At 37.8% G+C, this 25,214-nt stretch overlaps 2 protein-coding genes across 3 annotated transcripts in view; both read left to right on the top strand.

Annotated features, from left to right (window-relative positions):
• Positions 1-320: 320 nt before the first annotated feature.
• ldb3b (LIM domain binding 3b) lies at positions 321-21,198 on the top strand. Of its 2 annotated transcripts, none has more exons than XM_052103419.1 (10): positions 321-380; positions 633-837; positions 12,038-12,186; positions 12,634-12,709; positions 16,053-16,075; positions 16,696-16,896; positions 18,112-18,141; positions 19,460-19,626; positions 19,795-19,831; positions 20,651-21,198. In XM_052103419.1, the coding sequence occupies exons 2-10, from the start codon at positions 742-744 to the stop codon at positions 20,745-20,747; spliced, it is 876 nt and encodes a 291-aa protein (XP_051959379.1). In that variant the 5' UTR covers positions 321-380; positions 633-741; the 3' UTR covers positions 20,748-21,198. The 2 variants fall into 2 exon arrangements, with proteins under 2 accessions (XP_051959379.1, XP_051959380.1); XM_052103420.1 differs by lacking the exon at positions 321-380 and adding an exon at positions 381-488.
• A 1,385-nt stretch (positions 21,199-22,583) lies between these two features.
• The window catches only part of bmpr1ab (bone morphogenetic protein receptor, type IAb), a 75,550-nt gene continuing 72,919 nt past the window's right edge, over positions 22,584-25,214 (top strand). Inside the window, exon 1 of the mRNA XM_052103418.1 lies at positions 22,584-22,798. The gene's annotated coding sequence lies outside the window, so the exon portion shown is untranslated. The remainder of the gene's footprint in view (positions 22,799-25,214) is intronic.

Here is a 25,214-nt window from a genome sequence, read left to right as displayed (position 1 = left end):
ACGTATGTAATTTATAGGTACACTATTATTACAAAAAGGTACGCTGTAAATTCTGTGTACTTACGCTCTAAATTGCAGGCTGTAATATAAAGTGTTACCCAGAAGACTTGCCACTAAATTACATCTAAATGCTCCTTTTGTTTATTAGTTGCTTCTTATTAGATTTATATTCACTGTGACCTGTGAGTTGAAGCCTATGGCAGAGTGGAAAAATGTGTTGCCCTAAGAAGAGGCTATATTCGCCATGTGAATCATGGGGGCCTGGCATCTAGAGGTGTCCCCTTACACACCATATAAGGGCTGCCAGGACTTAAATGTTATGGCTTTCTGCAGAGGGGATCTATCTATTCTTAGGCTGTCTGTCCAGGCTATCCAAGCAGGCAAGAGCTCTCCTTCTTTTGCTTTTTTAAGACTTTTACTTACTTTTGTTAATGTAAACAGGGCTGAGACTTAAGTATTTGTTGTGTTGAAGTCTGATCAATTCTGTGGTATGTTTTGCATTGTGTTGATACAGCTGATAAGTTGTAGCTTGTGTCCTGTGTGTATGGTTGTGTGGTGACTAAGGGCAATAGGTAGTAATACAGCATTTTTTCACTGTACTGCTGTTTTTGTCTGTTGTTGTTCTGTTTCAGAGGCTCCTCGGTGCCTGCCCGTACCCTGGGTGTTTGGTCATCCCGAGTACAGGGAGAAGAACTGAAAGGAAAGAAAGGAGTTAATTGACTCTGTTAAATTCTCTGCATAATGAATAATTACACAGTAACCCTGAGCGGACCTGCCCCATGGGGCTTCAGGCTGCAGGGAGGCAAAGACTTCAACATGGCCCTGACCATCTCCCGGGTGAGACAACCAATTTGTCTTTTACTTTATGCATACCAATCATATGGATACATCAGTAACCGTCAACTGACAGCATACTTACATTAAATATAGTATTACTGGTAGAAAAATTACTTAATTGTCATCATACAGTATGTCTGCTTTGATTTTAAATACCCCATATCAGAGATTAGTTTGACCTTTTATAGAGGTCTTAGGTTTTGCCATATCTAAAAACAAGGCATTGAGTCACAGTAATGTGTTGAGTCACATTAATACATATGTTGTTGTTATGTAACAAAACGTTGCAGCTGTTGTTGTATTGGTTATTGTCCAAGGCAAAGGAGACATTCTCTTACCAGTGAAATGTAAGAAGCCTGGATATATGCAAATTATATTTACCCAGAGAGAAAAATTAAATTATACTTATTTAATCTATACAGTATGTAAAGAATAAAAAGGAGACTTGCGCTAAACATCTCATGAGAAAGCATTTAAGTGTAAATATGTTTATCTTTTGTTTTTTCCCTTTGAATTGTTTGTTCTTTATTCTAGGCAGATGTTATAATTTTAAGGAAATGTTTTGTCAAAAGACACTCAAATTATTTTATTTTTTCTGCATTTCTGCTTTAGGATTTTAAAAGAATAGTTCACCCCAAAAAAGACAATTCTCTCATCATTTACTCACCCTCATGCCATCCTAGATGTGTATGACTTTCTTTCTTCAGCAGGACTCAAATAAAGATTTTTACAAGAATATCTCAGCTCTGTAGGTCCAACACATATAGGAAACATAAAAGTAATCCATTGACTCCAGTGGTTTAATCCATATCTTTAGAAGTGATATGATAGGTGTGGGTGAGAAAAATAACTATATTTAAGTCTAAATCTCTTCTTTCACAAAAGAATGGTGGCTCCATGTCTTGCCTAGAAAGAAAGTCATACACATCTCAGGTGGCATGAGGGTGAGTAAATGATGAGAACATTTTAATTTTAGGGTGAATTATCCATTTAATAGCGTTTTCAAAACATACACATTTTTTTCAAGAATTCCTGTCTTGATGGAAAAGGCATCCCATCCATCATCTCATGGTTGTACATGGTTGTACATTCTGTTGTTAAATTTGCTTTCCTCAGACAAAATGTCAAGATTGACATAAGCTTACTCATTACAGTGAAAAGGACACAGTAGATGGTAATAGTAATTACACTGTGGACATTCACATTTGTAAACAGTGCTATTTCAGAATACCTTAGCATCCAAGGGTAACAAAGCACTCCCAAACTCTCCCAAATAAATCAATACACTGTGCTATTGACAGAGTAGCGCCACTTAACCCATATGTAATTGAATTGTTAATGCAAAGCGCTCCATAACACATAATATACAACAGTCTTCTGTCTCTCATTCAGTAACTGAAGCTCCATGAATCCTAATTGTGCCATGTTATGGACTCAGGGAAATGGATGTACATTGTCTAACAGCTCGAAGAGATTATATTGTTCAAACAGAGAGTGATTTTCTATCTTACAAGAAGTCACTGGCCTTGTATAATCAGTCACAGGGATTTCAGCCCAGTTTGTTTGTTCCACAACTGAGCCCTTTCTTGACTTTTGATTGGCCACTTCAATAAGAGTCATTACCTCTGTTTGTCATGGTCATGGGAGGTCCGGCTCCTCATATTAGCTGCTTGTCTGGAAGCAATTACTGTGTGGAACATCATTGAAATCAACCACCATACCGGAAAATATGTCTTGCCTATTTAGATTTCCATTTTTTCCCTAATCAGTATAGTCAGTGGCAAGCGCTTTGACACTGTAAACAGAGTCTGCTTTCCTAAAGCACTGCAATGATAATCTACATAAACTCTTAAAGGGAAAGTTCACCCAAAACTGAAAATTCAGTCAATTACTTACCCTCCATGTACTTTCAAACCTGTATGATTTTTGTGAAGAAGAAAAAAAGATGTAAGGGAGGATGTTAATCTCAGTCACAATTCACTTTTATTGCATCTTCCTTAAAATAAATGTGAATGGTTACTGAGGCAAACTTTCTGCCTAACAAAAAAAAATGTCTTTTTAGGGTGAGCTATCCTTTTAATCCGGGCCCCAAAGCTCAGGGAACTGCTTACTTCCACAAAGAAGCCCAGTAATTACTTGCAGTGTTTTCTTTGCTTTTGTAATACTTGCTAATCTTCTCCCTGTCTTCCCTTGCATGTTTAGACAACGTGTAAATCATGATAAATGTACTGTAAATGCCTTATTTTGAAGACAAAAGAATGAGTTGATTTTCTAATTTAATATTTTGATTCAGTAAATAATGACAATCTGATATTTTGTCTCTGGTGTAAACCCTTATGGGAGAAAAATTCTCCAGGATATGTGATATTAGTGTCAATAGAGGAGCCGAATAATAGCTCATGTCAGCTCGGGCTAGACAGGAGAGTAATTTACTGTGGCTGTTGACAAATGCATTTAGACCTGAGATGCAACCTTCTCAAATATCTCCTCACAATTATTCCTCAATGGCTGTATTTCATTTTTCATGCAAACTATGATCCAACTTTAATTAAGATGACCTGGACTCAATGTTACAAACAAGGCAAAATGACAAAGTAAATACAAGTGAGTGACAGAACAATATGAGATAAAGTTAATTATGTTTTTGTAAATTTTGAAAAGGTACACATTCCAGAGGTGCCATAGGCCATAGGCCATCCTAGACCACTATAACCTCACTAGAAATTCAATAAAATTGAATTTAATTCAAAATAGTAACAATAGTAGTAATAATAATGACAATTATAATAGTAAAAGTAATAGTAATAATAACTCATTTACAAAACATATGTTTTGTCAGGTAACCCTAAAAAAATGTCTTCATAAATTATCATCAAAATGTACTGCTTTTATTAAGTTAACACACACACACACACACACACACACACACACACGCACACAAATATTTAAACATAACTAAATAAACATGACTACATAAGGTTAGATCTAGTAGAAATTCATCCTTAAAGGAATATACAGGTTCAAAAGATTTTAAGCTCAATCAACAGAATTTGTGGCATAATGTTGATTAACACAAACATTAATTTAGACTTGTCCCTTGTTTTCTCCAAAAAAAAAAAAAAACATCTGGGTTAGAGTGAGGCATTTACAATGGAAGTGAATGGGGCCAATATGTAAACAATATGAGTGTTAACGTGATTCTAGTGTGATAAAGTTACTTATTAAACTTTTCTGTATTAAGTCTATCACTTTATTTTTCAGTTTCCTTGTTACAATATTACATGTATTGACTAAAGTAATAACAGTAAATTATGCATAAATACAAGTATCTAACACTAAACCAAACGCTTACCCTAACCCTATAATAATTACATGTTGTTAATTAATATTACTCAGTACCTACTTATGTAATTACACTGTAACAAGGACATAGTAACATGAAGTGTAACCATCATATTCAATTTTACAACTTTGTTTCCATTACAATATAATGCTGTACACCCTGTAATCCTGGTAAACAATTAAAAATATTTACAGCTCAAATAATACACAAGTTTTAACAGAATGTCAGTACATTTATAAAAATTTAAGCTTCACATTTCTGCATTTAAACCCTTTAAAAATCGGCCCCATTCACTCCCATTTTGATTTTGATTTTTAAATGAGGGACAAGTAAAAACATTTTGTGATAATCAATGTTATGCCACAAATGCTGCTGATTGAGCTTAACTTGTATTGAAACCGGGAAATTCCTTCAAAGGTAACATTTGCAGGTTACCACTTTTTACAGTATCCTGAATTGTGCTTCAGGATACTGTAAAATTGTGTTTTGACTCCTCTTCTAACCTATATAAAAAGCTTTGTGGTCAGTAATGATAGCTATGACAATCCCAGGGCTTGACAACCACCTTTGGCCCCTGCAAATCCTGACTTATGGTTACTGATTTTAACCTAAAGGTCAGTCCAGCAGAAAGACTTTTGAGGGTCATAAATGTGAACAGTACAGAGACAATGATTTGTAGGGAACAATTCATGAGGTCAATGTCCACAAAGCATGAGGTCATCTTGAATTTAATATAGAGAGAGAGAGAGAGAGAGAGAGAGGAGAGAGAGAGAGAGAAAGAACTAGGCCTACTATTGGGGTTGTTGGTCCCTTCCCTTTAAAACTGTTCCAGAGTAAAAAACTATAAACCTATTTTTAGACTCGACAATATGGGACCATTTTAATTGGAAACATTTAAATTTAAATAGCTGCTTGTTTTTGTCTTTGTGTGAACCAAAGTGTTACATCAGAAAAATGCTAAGAAAACAGGACTTTCAATCGCAGTGAGCAATAACCTTAATAAACTATGATAAAAGCACACACAAAGTCAACTTGTTGATGGCTTTAAAATTGGGAGATATTGTCAGTGGCTCTTTGTGGAACATCACCACAAATAGCAGAAAGCACTGGCACCAAAGTCCTCTCAGAGATAATTTTCATCATCATATAGTGTTGTGGAGGATATTGGAGTCCAAAGTGCCAATATTGTTTTCTAATCAAGGCTTCACAGAGAGCCATAAAAAGTCTGGATTCATATGTAATGTACTGGATTAAGTAATTTCACCAGAGATGAATACTTAAGATGCTATCTGGTTAGTGATATACCTACATTTTACTTATCATTCTATTTTCTTATATTGCCATTGATATATGTTCATATTGTATCCCCACAGGCCTGTGTATTGCCAGTGTTCTTGCAATATAAATAACGCATAATAAGTCTATATAATTGCTTAAGGTATTTGGTCTTTGCTTTTTAGAGTTGTAAGAGGTCAGGCTACATGAAGCTGAGGCATATTTGACATAAAGTCATTAAGGGTCAAGTTCTATAATGCATGTACAGTATGTTTTTGTCGAACCAGTTTCCTCCACGACTTGACAGACTTTTTGAAATGCCAGATAAACTACACGCATTTAACTGTAACTTTAATAGCAAGATTAAAATTTTAGCACACAAAACTGACCTGTAAGTGAGTGATTTTCAACCTTATTGCAGTGTAATGTTGTTTACATTCATGCACTTGGCAGACACTTTTGTCCACTACATTAATTGTATCGTCAACACAAAACCAGTGCTTTGAAATAATTTAGGAGGTGGAATACAAAACATCCTTGATTGACTCTCAAAAATGCATATTCAAACTCTCAATCACTCTACTGTGTGTGTCCATCTATTAAATTAGTCTCTTACTGTCATTCAGCATGTTGCCCCTGTCACGAACCCCGCTCCCTCGCTCCGCCCCCTTGAGCTCGTACGCTCTTTTTCCTCCCTCGGGCTTCCACGCCCGTTTTGCTCGTTCGAGCTTGCATGCTCGTTTTTGCTCCTACGAGCTTACATGCTCGTAGACTATCTCCCCCCCCGGGCACACATGCACTCCGCGAGCATACTCGCTCGCTTCCCGCTCTCATCCAGAACATTATGACCACCTGCACTCGTCCCAATCACCACGTCATTGTTTACACCTGCACTTGCGTCATCTGCACTCCTGTTCATTGTTTACACCTGCACTTGTCACTATATATTCCACACGCATTCGTTTCTCCAGTGTTGGTTATTGTATTTAGTTTCCCGTGTCCTTGCCCCCCGCTAGTCTCGCCTAGTTCTGATACTCCTCTTGTTTTCCTCTTAGCTTGCCAGTTCCTCGTTCCCCTAGTAACCCTGTCTTCTCCCTTTGTAGTTTACCTGCCTCTCGATCCTGTTTAGGCTTTGACCCTCGCTCCCCTCGACTACTCTCCCAGATTTGCCCCCCTTTACTCTCTTTGATTCCCCGGTTTTTGACCCTACGCTTCCCTCGACAACTCTTCACTGGATTTGCCCGTTTGTACTGTTGCTTGCTTTTATTGTTGCAATAAAAGCAGTTTGTTGACTTACATTGTGACTGTCTCATCTTGTGTGTGTGTGTCCGGGTTACAGCCCCTTGATTGACTTGTCAGTCACAGAGCAGTTGGCTTTAAGGAGCATGAATAGGGAGAGGACGAATGGGAACAGTAAGAAGGGTGATGATGATGTACAGAGCTGTACTTTAGTTTAAAGTGTGGCTCCTGGAAAGCATTTTAATAATCTTTAAGTACTTAAGTAAAAATATGCAATTTAGTCTTTCAATAATATCATAAAACTGCATTCATAGTTTAAGAATTAGCCAAATGCAGTTAAAAATAGTTTTAGTTGGAGTATCGCATGTCACACCGCAGGAAAAAGCAGGACACATAAACCTCCCAAACAGTGGCGGCTGCTGGTCTTTTAAAGAGGGGAAGCTCATTTTCGGCCTACAAACTTATTTAAAAGTAAATTCTGCCCTACGTTCCTTTTCGAGAAAATGCACTGTGACTCTGTCGTACCAACTAGGCGTCTTTTCCAGTGACTTGACCAGTGTCTTCTCAATGGCCAGCAGAGCTAGGCTGCTTAAATGACCTTGGCCCATTGTGTTACGGGTGTAGGACTTGAGACGCTTTAAACAGGAGAAGCTCCTTTCTACACCTGCAGATGTAGCTCCAATTGTTGCCACTAATGAGAACAGTTTGTAAAGCTGAGGCATTGCACTGTCCAACTCCATGTCTTTGAGGAACACCAAGTAATCACACAGCTTTCCCCTGTTACCCTGCAAGTCCTGATCTGAATACAGGACTTGAAGTTCAGACCTCAGTCTCCCTGAATCAAAGTGATGCCCATAACTTTTCAGGACACTTTGGAAGGCCTCCTCTGGAAATTCTTGTCTCATGTCATCAAATTTCCCTGGATTGACTAATTCTAAGAAGAGCATACTTTCCAAATTTGAAAAACGTTGAGGAATCTGCTCCAAGATGTTATCAAGGATGGCCATGTAGAGATTTCTGTAGTGCTCTTGGGGATCCTGCAATTGGGTCAGACGGCGTTTCTCATGGGCTCATCTCGTGGGTCTGATGTGAGATCTGCTGTTTTGGCATAAACAGCTTGGAAAGCCCCTCTGACCTTTTCTCTTTGACAAATGCAAGAAGAGATTCAATTCTTTTCTTGCAGTAAAAACATCCATCGCCCTCTGCTGGACAACATCAAAGACCACATCAGTCTCAGTGAAGATTTGTTCATATGTGTACAACATGAACACAAACTCAAAATCCTCCAGTTTCCTCAGAAAGCCTTTGGCACAATCCAGTGTATCATCATCAGTTGTCGTGTCTGCAATGATGTTTTCAAATGTCTGCAGGAGGCCATCATAATTGTTTGCCACAGTGCTCACTATCCGTGATGTGAAATTCCATCGAGTAGGAGCGTTTCTGGGCAACCTTGAACAGCCTGCAGACTCCAGAAAAGACGTCCTCTTTGTGGATTTTGAAAAAAATGTGCCAAACCCAGAGAGTGATGCAAAACAAATTCTGCACTCAGGCAAGCATTTAGCCCCCTGTGACAGCACCAGAATCAGTCTGTGTGCATAGCAATGCACAAACATTGCACTTGGGGCTATTGCTTTCACTTTGGCCTGCAGACCATTGAGTGCTGAAGCCATGACAGCAGCCCCATCATAGGTCTGTGCCACAAGCTTATCCTTAAAATTGTAGGCCTGCATGTTCTCATTTAAAACATCAAAACCGGACTGAGCATCTCGCCCTCCAGAAACATCAAAAAATCCAATAAAGCGCTCCTGAATTTTACCTGCACTATCCACATAGCGAACAATGACAGAGAGTTGGGCACGGCAGGATATATCAGTTGTTTCATCCACCTGCCATCCAAAAAAGGGAGCATCCTGAATTTCATCTCTGATCTGATCAGAAATGGTGGCTGCAAGAGCAGAGATCAAGTCATTTTGAATAGTATGGGACATACCAGAAAACACAGTTGAGGACTCTAATTGAGCAAGGATGTTACATCAATAAGGCGGTTTAGGAAGGCCCTGTTTTGTTTGACTGTTTCATTATGTTTAGTCACTTGAATGTGAGCACCTTCATTGATTGCATGCTCAACCCTGATCCTGCCCATGCAACTTAATCTTGCACATGCACTCACATGTTCATTGCTCTTTTCATGTCTTTTATATGCCCTGTCAAAGTTAGACAGATCTCCAAACCCCACTTTTGACCAAACAACACATCCGTGAGATGGTTTCATCAAGAGGCATGGCCAGCAGTACATTTTATTTTTCACAGCACTTCCAGTCAGCCAGCTAACTTTGTCATACCAGGAGAGCTGAAAATACCTGTTATTTTTCCCTATTTTTTGCATTAAATCAATCTTAGGTGTTGATCTGCCCTGCTGTTTAATTCTAATTTTTTCCTCGTAAGGAAGACTTTCAAATGGCTTCGCCAAAATCAGGTCGACAATATTAGCACCGTCTGCCATCGTGCGCAGTTTCACCCGTACGACGCTAGCCTAGCCTACTGAATGAATGAATGAACGAATGAACGAACGAACGAACGCTCTAAAACAAAATATATTAAACTTGGTAAAACTGAAACAAGGAATGTGGTGTATAATTGTGTGAAATGTATTATGCAAATTGACTAGCAATTTCGCCAAACAAATATAAAGAAATAGGTTGCAGCAGTTTGTCTTTCGACTACACTTGAGAAATCTGCGATGGGACTGAGCGCGAAATAGCTTCAGTGACTTCTTATAGTACAGATTCGCTGTCAATCAAAAGGACATGCAGTCTTTCGACAGATCCTCCAATCATCACGCGGAAGCCCGGAGTCCGGGCCAGCCCACTCCTCATTCACCCCTAGAGACGCTGAGCGTCCGTGGGCGGGACATAATCGCAGCATTTATCCAATGACCGTCTATTTTCGGAGCACTGAAAAAAACTGTTCAGAGCAGCCCCATTGAAGTCAATGGACGCTCGGCTTCGACAGGGAAATGCACTGACGCTACGGGAATGTATGAGAAGTAAATCGAGACAGCTGACCTGCTATATGTAATGTAGCTGATTCTGAACGAACTCGTCTTCGAGATGAACGTGTTCTAACGCATTTTTAGTCAATAAATTGTTTACACAATAGTACATATTTGACCATTATTTTTTTTGACATTATAGGGGAAGCTGAGCTTCCCTTGCAGTCTTAAAGAAATCCCCACTGCTCCCAAAGTATTTAATATCAGCTGCATATGGTACATATGTGCTCTCCTATTAATGAAACATCTCCAGAGGTTATTGTTTGGATGGTGGGTACAGTATTTACTAGTGGAACATTACATTAGCACAGTGTGGCAGCGGGGGCGTGGTCAAGCGCCCGTCCGGGAGAGAAAAGCGGTAAGGGCGCTCACACCTGAGCTAAATTATGTCTAACACCTGTCTCTAATTGCAGTAGCGTGAGGAGAGCGGATAAAAGCCAGCAGCCACAGAGCATCGAGAGAGCCTGACAACACGGCAGAGAATACGTGTGTGTGTGTTAAGAGAACTAAATTAAGTGACAAAAAAAATAAAGCTTACCCCTTAAGCTGACGTCTGTTTCCGTCCCTTCCTTGGTCCTCGTTAGTATAGTGTAGTGCGAGCGCCCTTACCGCTTTTCTCTCCCGGACGGGCGCTTGACCACGCCCCCGCTGCCACACACAGGTTTTCTCAGGAGTGTGTATATGTGTGAATGTTGAATAATAGCAGCAGGTGAGACAAAAGGTTTGGAGGCAGGGTCCCAGAATACAGGGTCAAATAAAGGGAGGCAGGGAGCGTCAACAACAAACTTTATTTTTAACAATTTAATGAGCTGCCTGAAAGTATAGCCACTGGCAAATATGGGATTTATATTCTTATTCCATTGGTTTCAGAGCTTTTTCAAACTCTCTTAAAGGAATACTTTACAAAAAAATTATAATTTTCTCATAATTTACTCACCCTTATGTCATCTTAAACTCGTATAACTATTTTTCTTCTGTGGAACACAAATTAATATTTTTTTTGAATGGTGATATGATGTATTTATATCCATGCAAAGCAAGTCAATGTGGTCTGACACTTTTAAACTCCAAAAAGGATAAAAAAGGCAGCATAAAGTTAATCCATGCGACTTGAGTGGTTCTGTAGCGATATGATTGGTTTTGGGTCAGAAACAGACCAAAATGTAACTTCTTTTTCACTTTTTTGTCTAGCACAAGGAAATGTAATTGAGTTTCAAATTATGATCACACCAAGGAGACTGCAGATGTTAAGATTCATTGTGAAAAATTAGTTACAATTTGGTCTTTTTCTCACCCCAAATAAAACGTATCACTTCAGAAGAAATTGATTAAATACTGCCTTTATGTCCTTTGTGGAGCTTGAAAGTGTTGGACCCCATTAATATCTCAATCAAAATATCTATGTTGGTGTTCCGCAGAAGAAAATAATCCATATGAGTTTAAGATGGCATAAAGATGAGTAAATCATGAGTTAATTGTCTTTTTTGGGTGAAATATTCCTTTAATGTAGTTTTGGTGGAAATTCTTAATATCTCTGGCAATCTGTGATTTGGCTGTAGGTCGAGTATTTAATATAACAGCATGATTGCAAGTGTGATATAGCTTTTATACAACAGTACTATAATCAATAAGTTAATGTCAAGTAACTTCCATTTTACAAATCCAAAGCAAGATCAACAGTTGCGTGTCGGCATGCGAAGCACAGACTGGCAGCTTCCCTTGAATGGTGTAAACAGACAAAGAGAGTGATACAAACAGTGAAGTGTCCCATTGCTATTTCACTAAATATTAGCAGTCTTGGAATGCTACTTGTCCAATCAGATTGGAGGATCATAACTATCTGATGTATTAAATTATTTAGCATATAACATTTCATAACATTCTACAGCAATGACCTAATTTCATTATAAGGGTTGGACAGCATGGATTCTCTGAGCAAATATTGAAAAAAAATAAATAAAAATTAATTGGTGAATTAATCACTAAATGTTTTTATGTATGACTTGTGATCAGAATCAGCCACTGCACTTGTGAGTGACAAGTTATAAATTAAACATGACCAATTTATCATAGAATCATGTATACCAAACATAGTGTAATCGTGTATAACCAAAGCACATTTTATAGTAATTGTCAACATTTAAATTAGATTGAGCTGTATGGCATGGTTCCTACAGCCATGACAAATAATACAATGGCTTTGTCTTCAAGTATGTTGTGCACAAACATCATTCTGTGGTGTAGTGGTCAGTTAAGGTCAATTTAACAGAATGTTTGGTGTCTGTCCACAGATCACACCAGGCAGCAAGGCAAGTGGAAATCTCAGTCAAGGTGACATCATTACAGCAATCGATGGGGTCAGCACTGAGAGTATGACCCATCTAGAGGCCCAAAACAAGATAAAGTCAGCTACCACCAAACTCACCCTCAACATGCAGAGGTAAACATCAACACTGATGTGTTTACAGGCCTACCCATTACCTCTTGAACACTCAATCTCTATCTTTTTTTGGCTCCAACTTGAATTCTTACATCGTCTTTCCATCTGACAATTTTCAATTTTGTTTGTTGGTAAATGGATAAACTTAGGGAGTATCAGCAATGAATCTCATTTACTTTACAACCCTAGCAATTTACTAATTGATTCATTTGTGTCCTGAAAGTTAGTTGAGTTAAGTCACTGAGATGCATCTAAAGTATAAATTGTTTAATGCTATAAATTGTTTATAGTGCATTAAATCACTATAATTAAAATGAAGGTGCTACATCTCTACCCCCCTTATCTTAACAATCAAAAATGTAATCTTCTACATAACCAATACAGAATTGACTCATGACAGATAAAAAGTGTGATGTGTTTTTGATTTGAATTCCATACTGGTCTCAGGTCGAGACGTCCACCTGCTGTTCCCACAGCCACTCCAAGAATGGACTCTCCTATGCCAGTTATCCCTCACCAGAAGGTAATGTCACATTCTCTCCCTCTGAAATGTTGCCTGTGCCAAGTATACATGTTAAACTGATTGTTTGATTTCCTGACTGTGGTGCAAAATTTATGCAGAAATTAAGAATTTGTAGTCAGAGGTTAAAATGTTGACCTTCTGTAAAGAGGAGACAAATATTTTGAAGGAAACTCAACATAAATTTTTGGCTGCAGGTGAGCCATTTCTTTATAACCCTTTACAGCCTTGGGAGTTCCTTAGCATTTATCATAGTGAGAGGAAATAGTGTGGCGAGATTGTGAAAACAAACATTCTCTCCATAGCTGACACTTAACTCCATCTACAGGCTTTTGTAGGCCAAACAACAATAAAGACGTCATATGAACTGCTTCTCGTGGGATTTTTTACCAGTCCAATTCTCGTTTGCATTATTGTTGCCTTTTTGATGTTCTCATTTATCCCTTTTTCATGACTTTGCCTAAAAGTAATTCACTTTATCCCTTTCTTCTATGCCTTGGCTGTTTGGCTAATAGTTTATTTGAAAATATGATCTAATGGTTTATTTTATATCAAGGAAAGAATGGACACTGAGGAAGGAGAATATGATGAAAAAACAGTCAAAATATATGCTGTTCTATTGGCCAAAAAATCTCTCATTCCAAACATTGAGGTGGATCCTCCAAAACCTGAGGAGAAACCAGAAAATGCTTCTATATCCCAACCTTTAATTAATTCCTCTACAAAAAGCCCTGTTTCTATGCATTTCTCGTTTGGCCAAGGGGCAAAAACCACCCCAAATCAAAGAGGGTGGTATAATGCTCCCAATGCCCTGTTTTCAACTGAAGCTTTAAAGGTAATAATCATGAATCAAGGCAGTCTAACTGGCATCCCATTCCTGGAGTACATAACATGATTAGAATTAACCCATGTATCCGATTTAACAAGCTAGTTGCTAGTGCTAACTTGTCACTTACAGGGATCAGAAAGGCATTGGCAAGCCTCACCAGTATCCCTGCAGTACCAATATGGCAACAAATACTCAGAACATGCCGTCATTACCTCTGGACATTCCGCACTCACGTGCATTCTCACATGCAATGGTTCAGCTGGGAATGTGCTTGGCTTACCTGATCCCCCTGCCTGCAATATGAGCAGGGCCTGGTCAAGTGTTATCTGTATCTATAAATGTAAGCTGTTTCCACATGACAACATAGTACAGTTATTTCAGTACCAGTGGCGGCTGCTGGTCTTTCAAAGAGGGGAAGCTCATTTTCGGCCTACATTATAAACTTATTTACCCTATTTTTTGCACTAAATCAATCTTAGGTGTTGATCTGCCCTGCTGTTTAATTCTAATTTTTTCCTCGTAAGGAAGACTTTCAAATGGCTTCGCCAAAATCAGGTCGACAATATTAGCACCGTCTGCCATCGTGCGCAGTTTCACCCGTACGACGCTAGCCTAGCCTACTGTATGAATGAATGAATGAATGAACGAACGAACGAACGAACGAACGAACGAATGAACGAACGCTCTAAAACAAAATATAGTAAACTTGGTAAAACTGAAACAAGGAATGTGGTGTATAATTGTGTGAAATGTATTATGCAAATTGACTAGCAATTTCGCCAAACAAATATAAAGAAATAGGTTGCAGCAGTTTGTCTTTCGACTACACTTGAGAAATCCGCGATGTGACTGAGCTGAAATAGCTTCAGTGACTTCTTATAGTACAGATTCAGCTGTCAATCAAAAGGAGATGCAGTCTTTCGACAGATCCTCCAATCATCACGCTGAAGCCCGGAGTCCGGGCCAGCCCACTCCTCATTCACCCCCAGAGACGCTGAGCGTCCGTGGGCGGGACATAATCGCAGCATTTATCCAATGACCGTCTATTTTCGGAGCACTGAAAAAACTGTTCAGAGCAGCCCCATTGAAGTCAATGGATGCTCGGCTTCGACAGGGAAATGCACTGACGCTACGGGAATGTATGAGAAGTAAATCGAGTCAGCTGACCTGCTATATGTAATGTAGCTTATTCTGAACGAACTCGTCTTCGAGATGAATGTGTTCTAATGCATTTTTAGTCAATAAATTGTTTACACAATAGTACATATTTGACCATTATTTTTTTGACATTATAGGGGAAGCTGAGCTTCCCTTGCAGTCTTAAAGAAATCCCCACTGTTCAGTACTGTCAGGGCTACATCTCTTGTCATTAGATGAAGATTGCCATATATTTAAACTGGTTAAAATGGCTAATAGATAAAGGCAATTCAATATAAATAGAGCTTTCACTTCAGAAGAAGAAGAAGAAGCCTATATTACACTTATATAATATAGTCTAATTGCTTTCAGCCTAGCACAGTCACAACAATGTATCTGCTCTGTCTGTCCAAAGACATAACACATTCCCACATGCACCAACTATGGCACTTCAGCTGTAATTGTACATGGTTGCAAATGTGTGCTTGTTGGCTCGTTTAACAGTCCTGAATGTCACAGCTCCAGTTCAAATATATCCCAAATTAAGTTCTGCCACAGCTGAGCAGAGCACATGCATCCATTGACTTTTCATTTTTGTTTGGCTATGTACGAGTAGTCCAATAATTTATACCCAGAACTTTGCCAGAAAGGTAATTCAGATTATTTCTGGACCTGGGTGTTTGATTCTTGTGGTATAATGCAGCTGGCAGTAGCAAATGTTTGGTCATTTCGCTGAATAGGAGGTTCAGGATTGTTAGCTCTCTTTACTCATAGTCCATACAGTGTCCTCTGGGTGTCCATCTGTAGCCAAACTCCTGTTCCAGTCAATCACTCTGTTCTGGGAACAAACCAGAATGTTAGATTCATGACAAATATAACCAGTTATTGCCATCATCTAAGGTATGACATTTACATTTACATTTATGCATTTGGCAGACGCTTTTATCCAAAGCGACTTACAGTGCAATTATTACAGGGACAATCCCCCTGGAACAACCTGGAGTTAAGTGCCTTGCTCAAGGACACAATGGTGGTGGCCATGGGGTTAGAACCAGTGACCATCTGATTAACAGCCCTGTGCTTTAGCTACTACGCCACCACCACTCCACCATGACATGACAGATTAATGGAAATCTGAATTTAAGAGAGAGATAGAAAGTCTGGTTTAAACTTTTTTTCCCCATCAAAATTACTGAGGTGTTTCTCGAAATTCCTTATGGCAAAATAAAGCAGGTTGCATATGGTAAAACTTCCAGTCAGTTTTGCCCTGCTAATGTAAATGGATATGAATCCATTAGCATTTGTTTAATTGAACACACTGCCAAATAAAGGCTTACGTAAGCCCTTTTGTCTCTTTTTTTTTCCCCTATGTTGTCGCAGGTCATTGCCAACACAGCTGCCACGTCAGTAACAGTTTTTGAATTTAAAATATCCAGAGTTGAGTGTGAATGTGTGTGCTCTGAAGCATGGCCACATGCAGTACTATGATTGTGTTTTGCATGCTTACATTTTGTGCTCTTGACTGTTCAAAATATATTTGAGTGAACTATTCAAATGGGATAAAACAGTAATTTGACTTTTGTTATGGTTTTATTTCTGTTCACTGCATCTTTGCATGGTTTTTGAGTATTATTGCATGCCATGTGCATTGTTCACTGTTTGGGTTGAGAGCTCTAAAAAAAAGAGTGCATACAGATGAACTGGTTGTACATGGCATGATAACTTTGCGTTTTCAGATATTGGATTTTATTAGTATGTCTAGAGACAAAGTCATGGCCATCATAATCCATAAGCTTATAAGTGCATTGTATTGTAAAGCATTGGCTGGTGTAAACAATTCACTTTAAGAATCATTCCACTTAAACTAAGTAATGCAAACTGAAATATATTTACATGATACTGTGTAGAACTTCCAAACTTAGTGCTGTTTTACTGATGCATGAGGTAAGTTTATATTTTATAGTTTATATTCTCTGTGTTTTCACCCTCCCACACCTTGTCACACTCACCTGAACTCTGAAAGCCAAGAGTACGTTCCCAGCTTCAACCCCATCGCACTGAAGGACTCGGCTTTGTCCACTCACAAGCCCATCGAGGTGAAGGGACCTGGTGGAAAGGCTACTATCATCCATGCCCAGTACAACACTCCTATTAGTATGTACTCTCAGGATGCCATTATGGACGCCATTGCTGGTCAGTCCCAAGCCAGAGGAAACGAAACGAGGTACAATTTTCACCACAACTGTGATATGTCATAATTGAAACCACAAGACAAAACTTCAAACCAGCAGCACATCATTGTACTGTAGCAACAAATTGTGACCTCCATTAAAATAAGTGAGCTTACAAAATATTAGTCTTAGACTTTTCAAATGTTCTCAGAAAACAAAAATCAAGGATATTACAAGAAGCAAAACATTATTTGCACCTTTTATTCATTTTTGTACACTAGAGATCATCATTTTCCATTTTTCATATTTACAGTTTAAAGACCATGAAATTGCTTGATGAGTGCATATAAAGGTGATGTCCCTTAAAAAAAGTCAATAGACTTAAAAGTGCAATTTTGTCTTACAAGACCTAGCGGTTTGGATGCAGCATCATTTGAAATCAATAGTTTTCAGTTTCAGATGCCATTGTAGAAATTAAGAATTTACAGTCAGCCATGATTACTTTAATCAATGAGTGAAAGTGTCAAATAACAGGACAGTTACTGAGAATAAGTGAGTTGTATTTGGCTGGTCATGTGATTCTAACATGGCAGCCCCCATGTGCGGACCCTCTCCATGTAGCATAAAACAGCTTTTATAAGGTTACTGATATGACTTGGAGAATATGACCATGTGAGTGGTCATGATTTCCTACATATATTGTAAAATTTCACCTTTAAGTTACATCATTGCCATTAATCATGATTTGCTACCCACTAGTTGGTTAAAGGTGGTATTGGGGAATATTCTCATTCCAGAAAGCATTTGATTGGACACAAATCTGATTAGTGCTGAGACTGTACATTTACTAAAAGTGATCTTTGTTCATGTTCTGGAGTACATTAGCATATGGATGGCCAACACATAGACTAAATGCCACAAAGCACTAATTTTGATTTTATAGGGTCTTTAATCTTTTGATTAACATTTGTAAAACTCCCTCCATTCTGGGATGTTCATAGCAGCTAGAGCTAATAAGGCAGTCATCTAACCACAAGACTGGGCCAATTTCAGACTTCCACAAGGTTATGTGTAGCAAATTCATCTGTGCTTTTCCTCCCTCTTCTGCTGGCTCATTGTGGACTCCATCCACAACCATCCAATCACCCCACCAATCAACTATACCTCATCACTCATCCTTACCCCACCCTTTGCTGCTTGTCCCCTCCCTCAATGTGACATGACTCTGTCTTGCCTCCTCCCATTCTGGATCGTCATGTGATTGATAGTGGAGAAGACTCCGCTGGATCTCCCTTGGCGTAAGTAGCCACAGTCTATTCAGATCCATCTCAGCCATGTTCACTCATCTCAACAATGTTTTAAAGGCTGATTGCATAAACACTGAAGTGGAATTTTTGGTCGATTTCTCAGTCAGTTCAATTGCCATGTTATACTTTTGGGAATTTGTAAGTAAACTGTGAAATTTTTTAAGTAAATTTGAAAAAAGGCCATCTGCATTGTATTTAAAAATCAGAATTCAAACATTGTGGCACTTCCTCTGCAAATGGAAACTTAAAAAAAAGAAATAAGCTAAAAGCAATGTTCTGAGTATATCTGCCATCATTTATATAATATCTAACATTTTACATTCCCTAACATGGGCACTCTGCATTCAGTTTTATGCACATCAAATTCTAACTCATTCTTAAGTCTTGAAAAGTCACTTCTGCCTCTATCACAGATAGATCTTAAACTCAGACGTAATTATAATTTTAGTTATAGTTCACCCAAAAATGAAAAATCTCTCATCATTTACTCTTATGCTATCCCAGATTGTGTATGACTTTCTTTATTCTACAGAACACAAATGAATATTATTAGAAGAATATCTCAGTTCTGTAGGTCCATTAAATGCAAGTGAATTGTGACCGGACCTTTCAAGCTCCAGAGATCACATAAAGGCAGCATAAATGTAATCCACAAGACTCATTGGTTAATGTCTTCTAAAGCAATATGATAGGTGTGGGTGAGAAACAGATACATATTTAAGTCATTTTTTACTATAAATTATCTTACCTGCCCAGTATATGCACAAAGAGTTGGAATCTTCCTGAAAAGGACTCAAATTTTATCATATCACTTTAGAAAACATGAATTTAACCACTGGAGTCTTTCTTGCACTGTGTGAATCTACAGAGCTGAGACATTCTTCTAAAAATCTTTGTTTGTGTTCATCAGAAGAAAAAAAATAATGCCGTCTGGGATAGTATGAGAGTAAGTAAATTATTTTGGGGTGAACTATCCTTTTAAAACATCACAAATCTCAGAGAGCGGATAAATACATAAGTAGCATTTGCATTATGAGATGCATTGTGTATTCATTCAAATATAAATTCAACAAATACTGTCCTTAACTGTACTAATGAATCCAGCATTGGTTGAAAGCTGTTAACATTGGTTTACGTAATCATTACCAATGTGCCCAAAAACATAAATAAAAATACAAATAAAAACACAGAAGAATGGCTAATCTTGTTTTCTCTCTCTCTCTTTCTCTCTCTCTCTCTCTCTCTCTCTCTCTCTCTCTCTCTCTCTCTCACACACACACACACACACACACTCTCTTTTGGGGATTAGATCACTTCCTATTAAAGACCCTCTTGTGGACAGTGCTTCTCCAGTTTACCAAGCTGTGATCAAACCTGATGAGAAGGAGGCTGAGATGTCTGAATGGGCCCGTCGTGCCGCCAACCTGCAGTCCAAGTCCTTTCGCATCCTTGCTCATATCACAGGAACAGAATATTGTGAGTTCAGACATTCTTTATAACAGCATTGAAATTTAATGAATGTGCTGTTATAAAGATAAATGTAACTCAAATGCAGAGTTTGTGTAATAAAAATCACTCTGAACTTAATTTTGTAGACTCATTTGCAAGTAAAGCGAGACTCATGTATCTTTCCTTATGTCACAGTGCAAGATCCAGATGAGGAGGCTCTTAGAAAATCAAGGTAATCCACTTTGCGGTTTTTTTATTGACACTGTTGCCATGTAGCCAGGTCAGACCTCAACATGATATTTCACTCAAAAAATAAAAATTCTGGCATCATTTACTCATGTTGTTTCAAAGCTGTATAACTTTCTTTCATGGAACAAAAAGGAATTTATCTAGTAGAAAGTCCAGGCTAACATTTGCTATACAACGAAAATGGATGAGGACCAGGGCAGCCATTTGCCATTCACTTTCATTGAATGGAAAAAAGCTGCTTGGACATTATTCCAAATAACTCCTTTGCGTTTCAATATAAAGATAATATATTATATTATGAAATAGTTTTCCGTTTTGGGTGAAAAACCTTCCTTTAAAGGGATAATTGTATGACATTGTGCATGACTTTCGTTCTCCAGCAGAACACAAATTAAGATCTTTAGAAGCATATCTCTGCTCTGTGGGTCTATACAATGCAAGTGAATGGTGACTAGACCTTTGAAGTTTCAAAAACCACATAAAGGCCAAAGTAATCCATATGACTACAGTGGTTAAATCCATTATATTTTTTACTATTAACCTCCACTTTTACTTTCACATTTTGAAAGTGAAAGTGGAGATTTATAGTAAATAAATTACTATAATATTTATATTTTTCTCATCTACACTTATCTTATAGCTTCTGAATGCATGGATTTAAACAATGTCTTATAGATTGATTTTGTGTGGCCTTTATGTGATTTTTGAGGCTGGGCCACATAAAGGCCTGCTGATAAATTATAATTATTGTGCATATTTTCATTTAAATTGTCTTTCTTTCTTCCACTCCTGCCTTATACAGGGAGAAGTTTGAATCAGAGTTAAAAGGCCCACGATTTGTCAAACTGAAAAACAGGCACCATGGCCTGTCTGCACAGATCCTTAACATCCAGGGGTGAATGCCAACAGATGTTGGTATACAGAGATTATTGAGGCAGCAATCAACAAGGAAAGGGGAAGGTTGCAATAGGCAGAATTTTAGTGACTGGAATGTGAGTTATAAGATATAATATGTGAGATATAAACTAGCTTGTAAGTGAACACACAAATATCTCCTGTGTTTGATGTTCATATGTCTTCTTAATGTAACTTTCTGTTAACTTTTTGCTGAGTTGTCATTTTTTTTTCATTCTATGTCTCTCTTTTGGCTGCTCTGTTATTCTAAATTAATGCTGAATATTGAATTGCTTGACTTAATTGCTGATGTTAAAAAAATTTAACCTGAGAGGAATTATAAAATATATGTACCACATCCACTGCAATGCACCACAGCACACATTGAGATACTAACCAAATGTACTATTGGAAATGTGAATAAAACATTATTACTTTTAACCAAATAAACAAAAGTGTCAGTGTCAGTTGTGTGCAGTTATGAGCTTTTATTCGTCATGCTAGTGAACTGTAATCTAAATATAAGTCTTTAAGTAATAGTTCACCCAAAATGTAAAATTAATTAGTCGTAAGGTCATTTCTTCTGTGGAACACTAAAGGAGACATTTAGCTGAATGTTCTGGTCTCTTTTCCATACAATGAATGTGAATGGGAACGTGGTGGTCAAGCTTCATAAAAATGACCAAAAAGCACCTTAAATGTACCATAAAGTAGTCCATATAACCTGCACTACACTGCAAGTGGTTTTAGTGTGGATTTTGTAGTTGCTGCAGTTTTCATGCCTGTCACATGGCAGACCTGATATCAGTTATAACAAAAATTTTACCAAATGTAAAGTTATTGCGTTTTAGCTTTGCTGCAGTCCTTTTCAATTTGCCAAGTTTCTCCAAATGAATACCACGTACATGCAGAAGATTCTGGCAATTTTCACAAAACCAGTTCTTCCAAACGTGTGATGGCAGTTTGTGGTTTGGAAATAATAAACAGTTCTGTAAGTCACCTTTAGATGGAACTTTTATTCAGTGTGAAAGGTCCTTTGATTACCTATTATCTCCACTGCACAGTGTATTAGCGCATACCTGTTCCATGAGTTTGTGTACATTTCTCAGCTTAAAAATGTATATCTTTAATACTTCTTATTATTTATTAAGCGCTTGTTGGTTAGTCTTTACTCCAAATTTAATGGGATGGTTCACCCCAAAATGAAAATTCTCTCATCATTTACTCACCCTCATGCCATCCCAGATGTGTTTGGTTTTCTTTCTTTCTTTCTTTCTTTTTTCTTTCTTTCTTTCTTCTGCAGAACACAAACAAAGATTTTTAGAAGAATATCTCATCTCTGTAGGTCCATACAATTCAAGTGAATGGTGGCCAGAAATTTGAAGCTCCAAAAACACATAAAGACAGCATAAAAGTAAATCAAATGACTCCATCCATATCTTCAGAAGCTATATGACTTGCATTGTGAGGTACTACAGAACTGAGATAATCTCATAAAAATATTAATTTGTGTTCAGCTGAAGACTGAAAGTCAGACACGTCTGGGATGTATAAATGATGAGAGAATTTTCATTTTTGGGTGAACTATCCCTTTAAATGTGAAAAATTACAGTTTCTATCTTCGGTTGGACACCAGATGGCACCCGCGGCTTTCATTTTTGGGTGACCCCCTCCATTCATCCTTCCTCACCCTCTCCAGTGCGTCTATGTAGCTTGTTTTTCACCGCGCTGGTCGGCGAATAGAACGCTCGCGTTTAGGCGCGTAGCGGTGATTGGAGGAGTGAATCAGCGCGATGCCGTGATTGGAAGACTGAATCAGGGATGATCGCGTTACGCTCACGGGAGGAATGTTTCCTCACGCAGAGAAACTAGAGAGAAAAGACCGAAAGAGACCTCAAAACCGGAGAAAAACCTCCACGAAAGCAGGATAAAATTATTTAAATCCCCGGCAGACAATGTGTCTGTACTCTACGCTTTAGAGCGGACCTTCGTCACGAGTCAAACAAGTCCGAATTTCAAGGATCTTTATTTGATATACTGGACGCTTCATCTATAGGTAAGTGGGAATTCCGGATATTTGCTTAAGGATTTTCTTTCCTGTAGTAGAGGTGGGGAAAGTTTGTTTGTCTTGCAGTAGTTTTGTTTAGCAACAAATGGGCGCATTAAACATGCAGGACAATGACTTGAAATTATACAGCGAATTCCTAATCTACAACAGGTTGGAAATGCAGACTTTCATGTAATTTTGCGTGCATTGTTGACTAATAAACAGCTAGCACCAGTAACATTGGGCCCTGCAGTTCTTCCTCAGACTATCAGCCTTGTTTCAGCCTTTAAAGCTCTGCCATGTGATAGTACCATATTATTTATTGGCCTATGTTGTTTATTGTATGTCTGTGAAGGGTTGATTTGATTACATCTGTGTTAATATACCCTTGTCACATGTCCTTACAGGCAACGTGTAAAATCATGTTGACTACCTGGTTGTGTTGTGTAGCTTGGGCTCACTTTTATCAGTAGTTGAATTAAAACAGTTCATCAAGTCTTTGATTAGACTGATGTGTTGTCTTGGCATTAATATTGAGGTTGTCCATTGTAATTATAAGTTTACACGTCGATTTATTTGATTGGGTGTTGAGTTGTTTACTTAAAGGCTGTAAGTGTACAATATATATGCATATATATATATATATATATATATATATATATATATATATATATATATATATATTAGTAGGTTATATTTAATATTTGTTAGTAATTGACACATTTGTTACAATTATGACATAGTAGTTTTATTTGTTCAATGCTAATTTACTGTGTATTAAGTATAATTATACTATATTGTTTTAGTATAATTTTGTTACTCCTTACTCCATTATATAGTATACATATTTCAAAATGGCAATGTTTTAAAATCAAAATGTGATGAGTTAAAAACAAAATCCAAATATGAGTCTGCTTGGATTTTTATTTTTTATTGTATTTTTTTTACCACAATTCAAGCAGCAACCCCTTTTGAAATTACATCATATTTTTGCTATGAGTGATCCATGACCTTTTGATCTATGACGTTTATGTCTCGCTCTTTCACACGGCTAATATTTCTTACAAGTTGTTTTTGAGAGATCTTTCGAATGAAGTGGGAGTACATCTTTTTTTGGTCCTGCTGACCCTCCCCAACACCCAGAGAGAATGAACAGACTCCTGATTAGTCCCAGGGGCCATTAAACATGGAGACAAGGATAAATCTCTTACGAGGAGAGAGACAGCTCTATCCATATATCTTAATTTACAGTGGTATTGGCCTTTCAGATCTGAGAAGGGAAGATGAGAAGAAAGCTCCAAACGAAAAACAGAAAACACAAGAGAGGGCTGTGCTTTTTTTTTCCTGGCACTTCTGAGAAGCCCTCTCTTTTTCAGGAGAGGCAGTGTTCGGAAACACAAAAAGACCCGATGCCTTGAGTTTATTTTCCCACTCTCAGTGTCATTAATATGAACAGTCTCAAGTATACACAGGGTACTTTCAGCTTCTTAATGTCTAGAGGCCTTTTCCAGAAACTCCTAGTTGTTGAGAATAGATTGTGTTGGAAGAAAAGATAGTATTGTTAACGGTTTTGAGATAATGTGTTTGCAAGTTTGAATAATGTTAATTGAGGGCAAAGCTCGGCTGAAAATATATTTTTCTTAATGGGGTGTCTCTGTGCATGCCTGTATTGGACTGTGGAATTCCTGTTGCATGCATTGGTCAAACCACCTCATTGGTTTTCATTGGTAACATTGAGTATGTTTATATGGGCAGTTATAATCCAGCTACTGTGGGTTTTTACGCAGTCAAGCTACAGTCTTTATTAGGGATGCAGCGAAATTTCAGTTTAAAGTGAAGAAAAGGCAGAAAATATTGGCCTCAAATTTGAACAGAAACTTACTTTAAAATCCAGTTACAGAAACACTCACATGGGTAGAAAAGAATTGTTTATGTTGCACATTAAAGTCCAAATCCACAGAAGTGAAGTGATCACTCTCTTGGTTATTAGCAAATTAATTACAAGTGTTTTCCAGTGCTCAGATAATTTGTGTTATTGTGTGTCATAGCCATTACTATCAAGCATGAATATGACATTAAAGAAGCATAAAGGCAACATTAAAGTAGCTCATATGACTCATGCATTATATTCAGTCTCTTGAAGCCATACAATAGAGCGCAACAGTGCCCGCCCACTTTTTCAGCTTTCTGGGTTCCGTTTGTTTTTTTCCCATTTATTTTCCTATAGACTTGTCATAAAAGAGTTGTAAGCCATGAACCAAACCAGGCAAAGCAGTTTTTGAAAATCGGACAAAAAAACAAAGATACAAGGCTGTGTACTTACCATCTTTCACGAGAGCATGGACTACAATCCCATAAAGTATTGCGATTGATGTGATTGAATAAAGAATGATGGGATTGTATAAAACTATTGATTTTTGGTTGA

This window comes from Xyrauchen texanus, chromosome 33, assembly GCF_025860055.1.
Source record: "Xyrauchen texanus isolate HMW12.3.18 chromosome 33, RBS_HiC_50CHRs, whole genome shotgun sequence".
Taxonomy (NCBI): Eukaryota; Metazoa; Chordata; class Actinopteri; order Cypriniformes; family Catostomidae; genus Xyrauchen; species Xyrauchen texanus.
The sequence above is the reverse complement of the archived record's forward strand: the minus strand, read 5'-3'. Positions and strand labels throughout refer to the sequence as shown.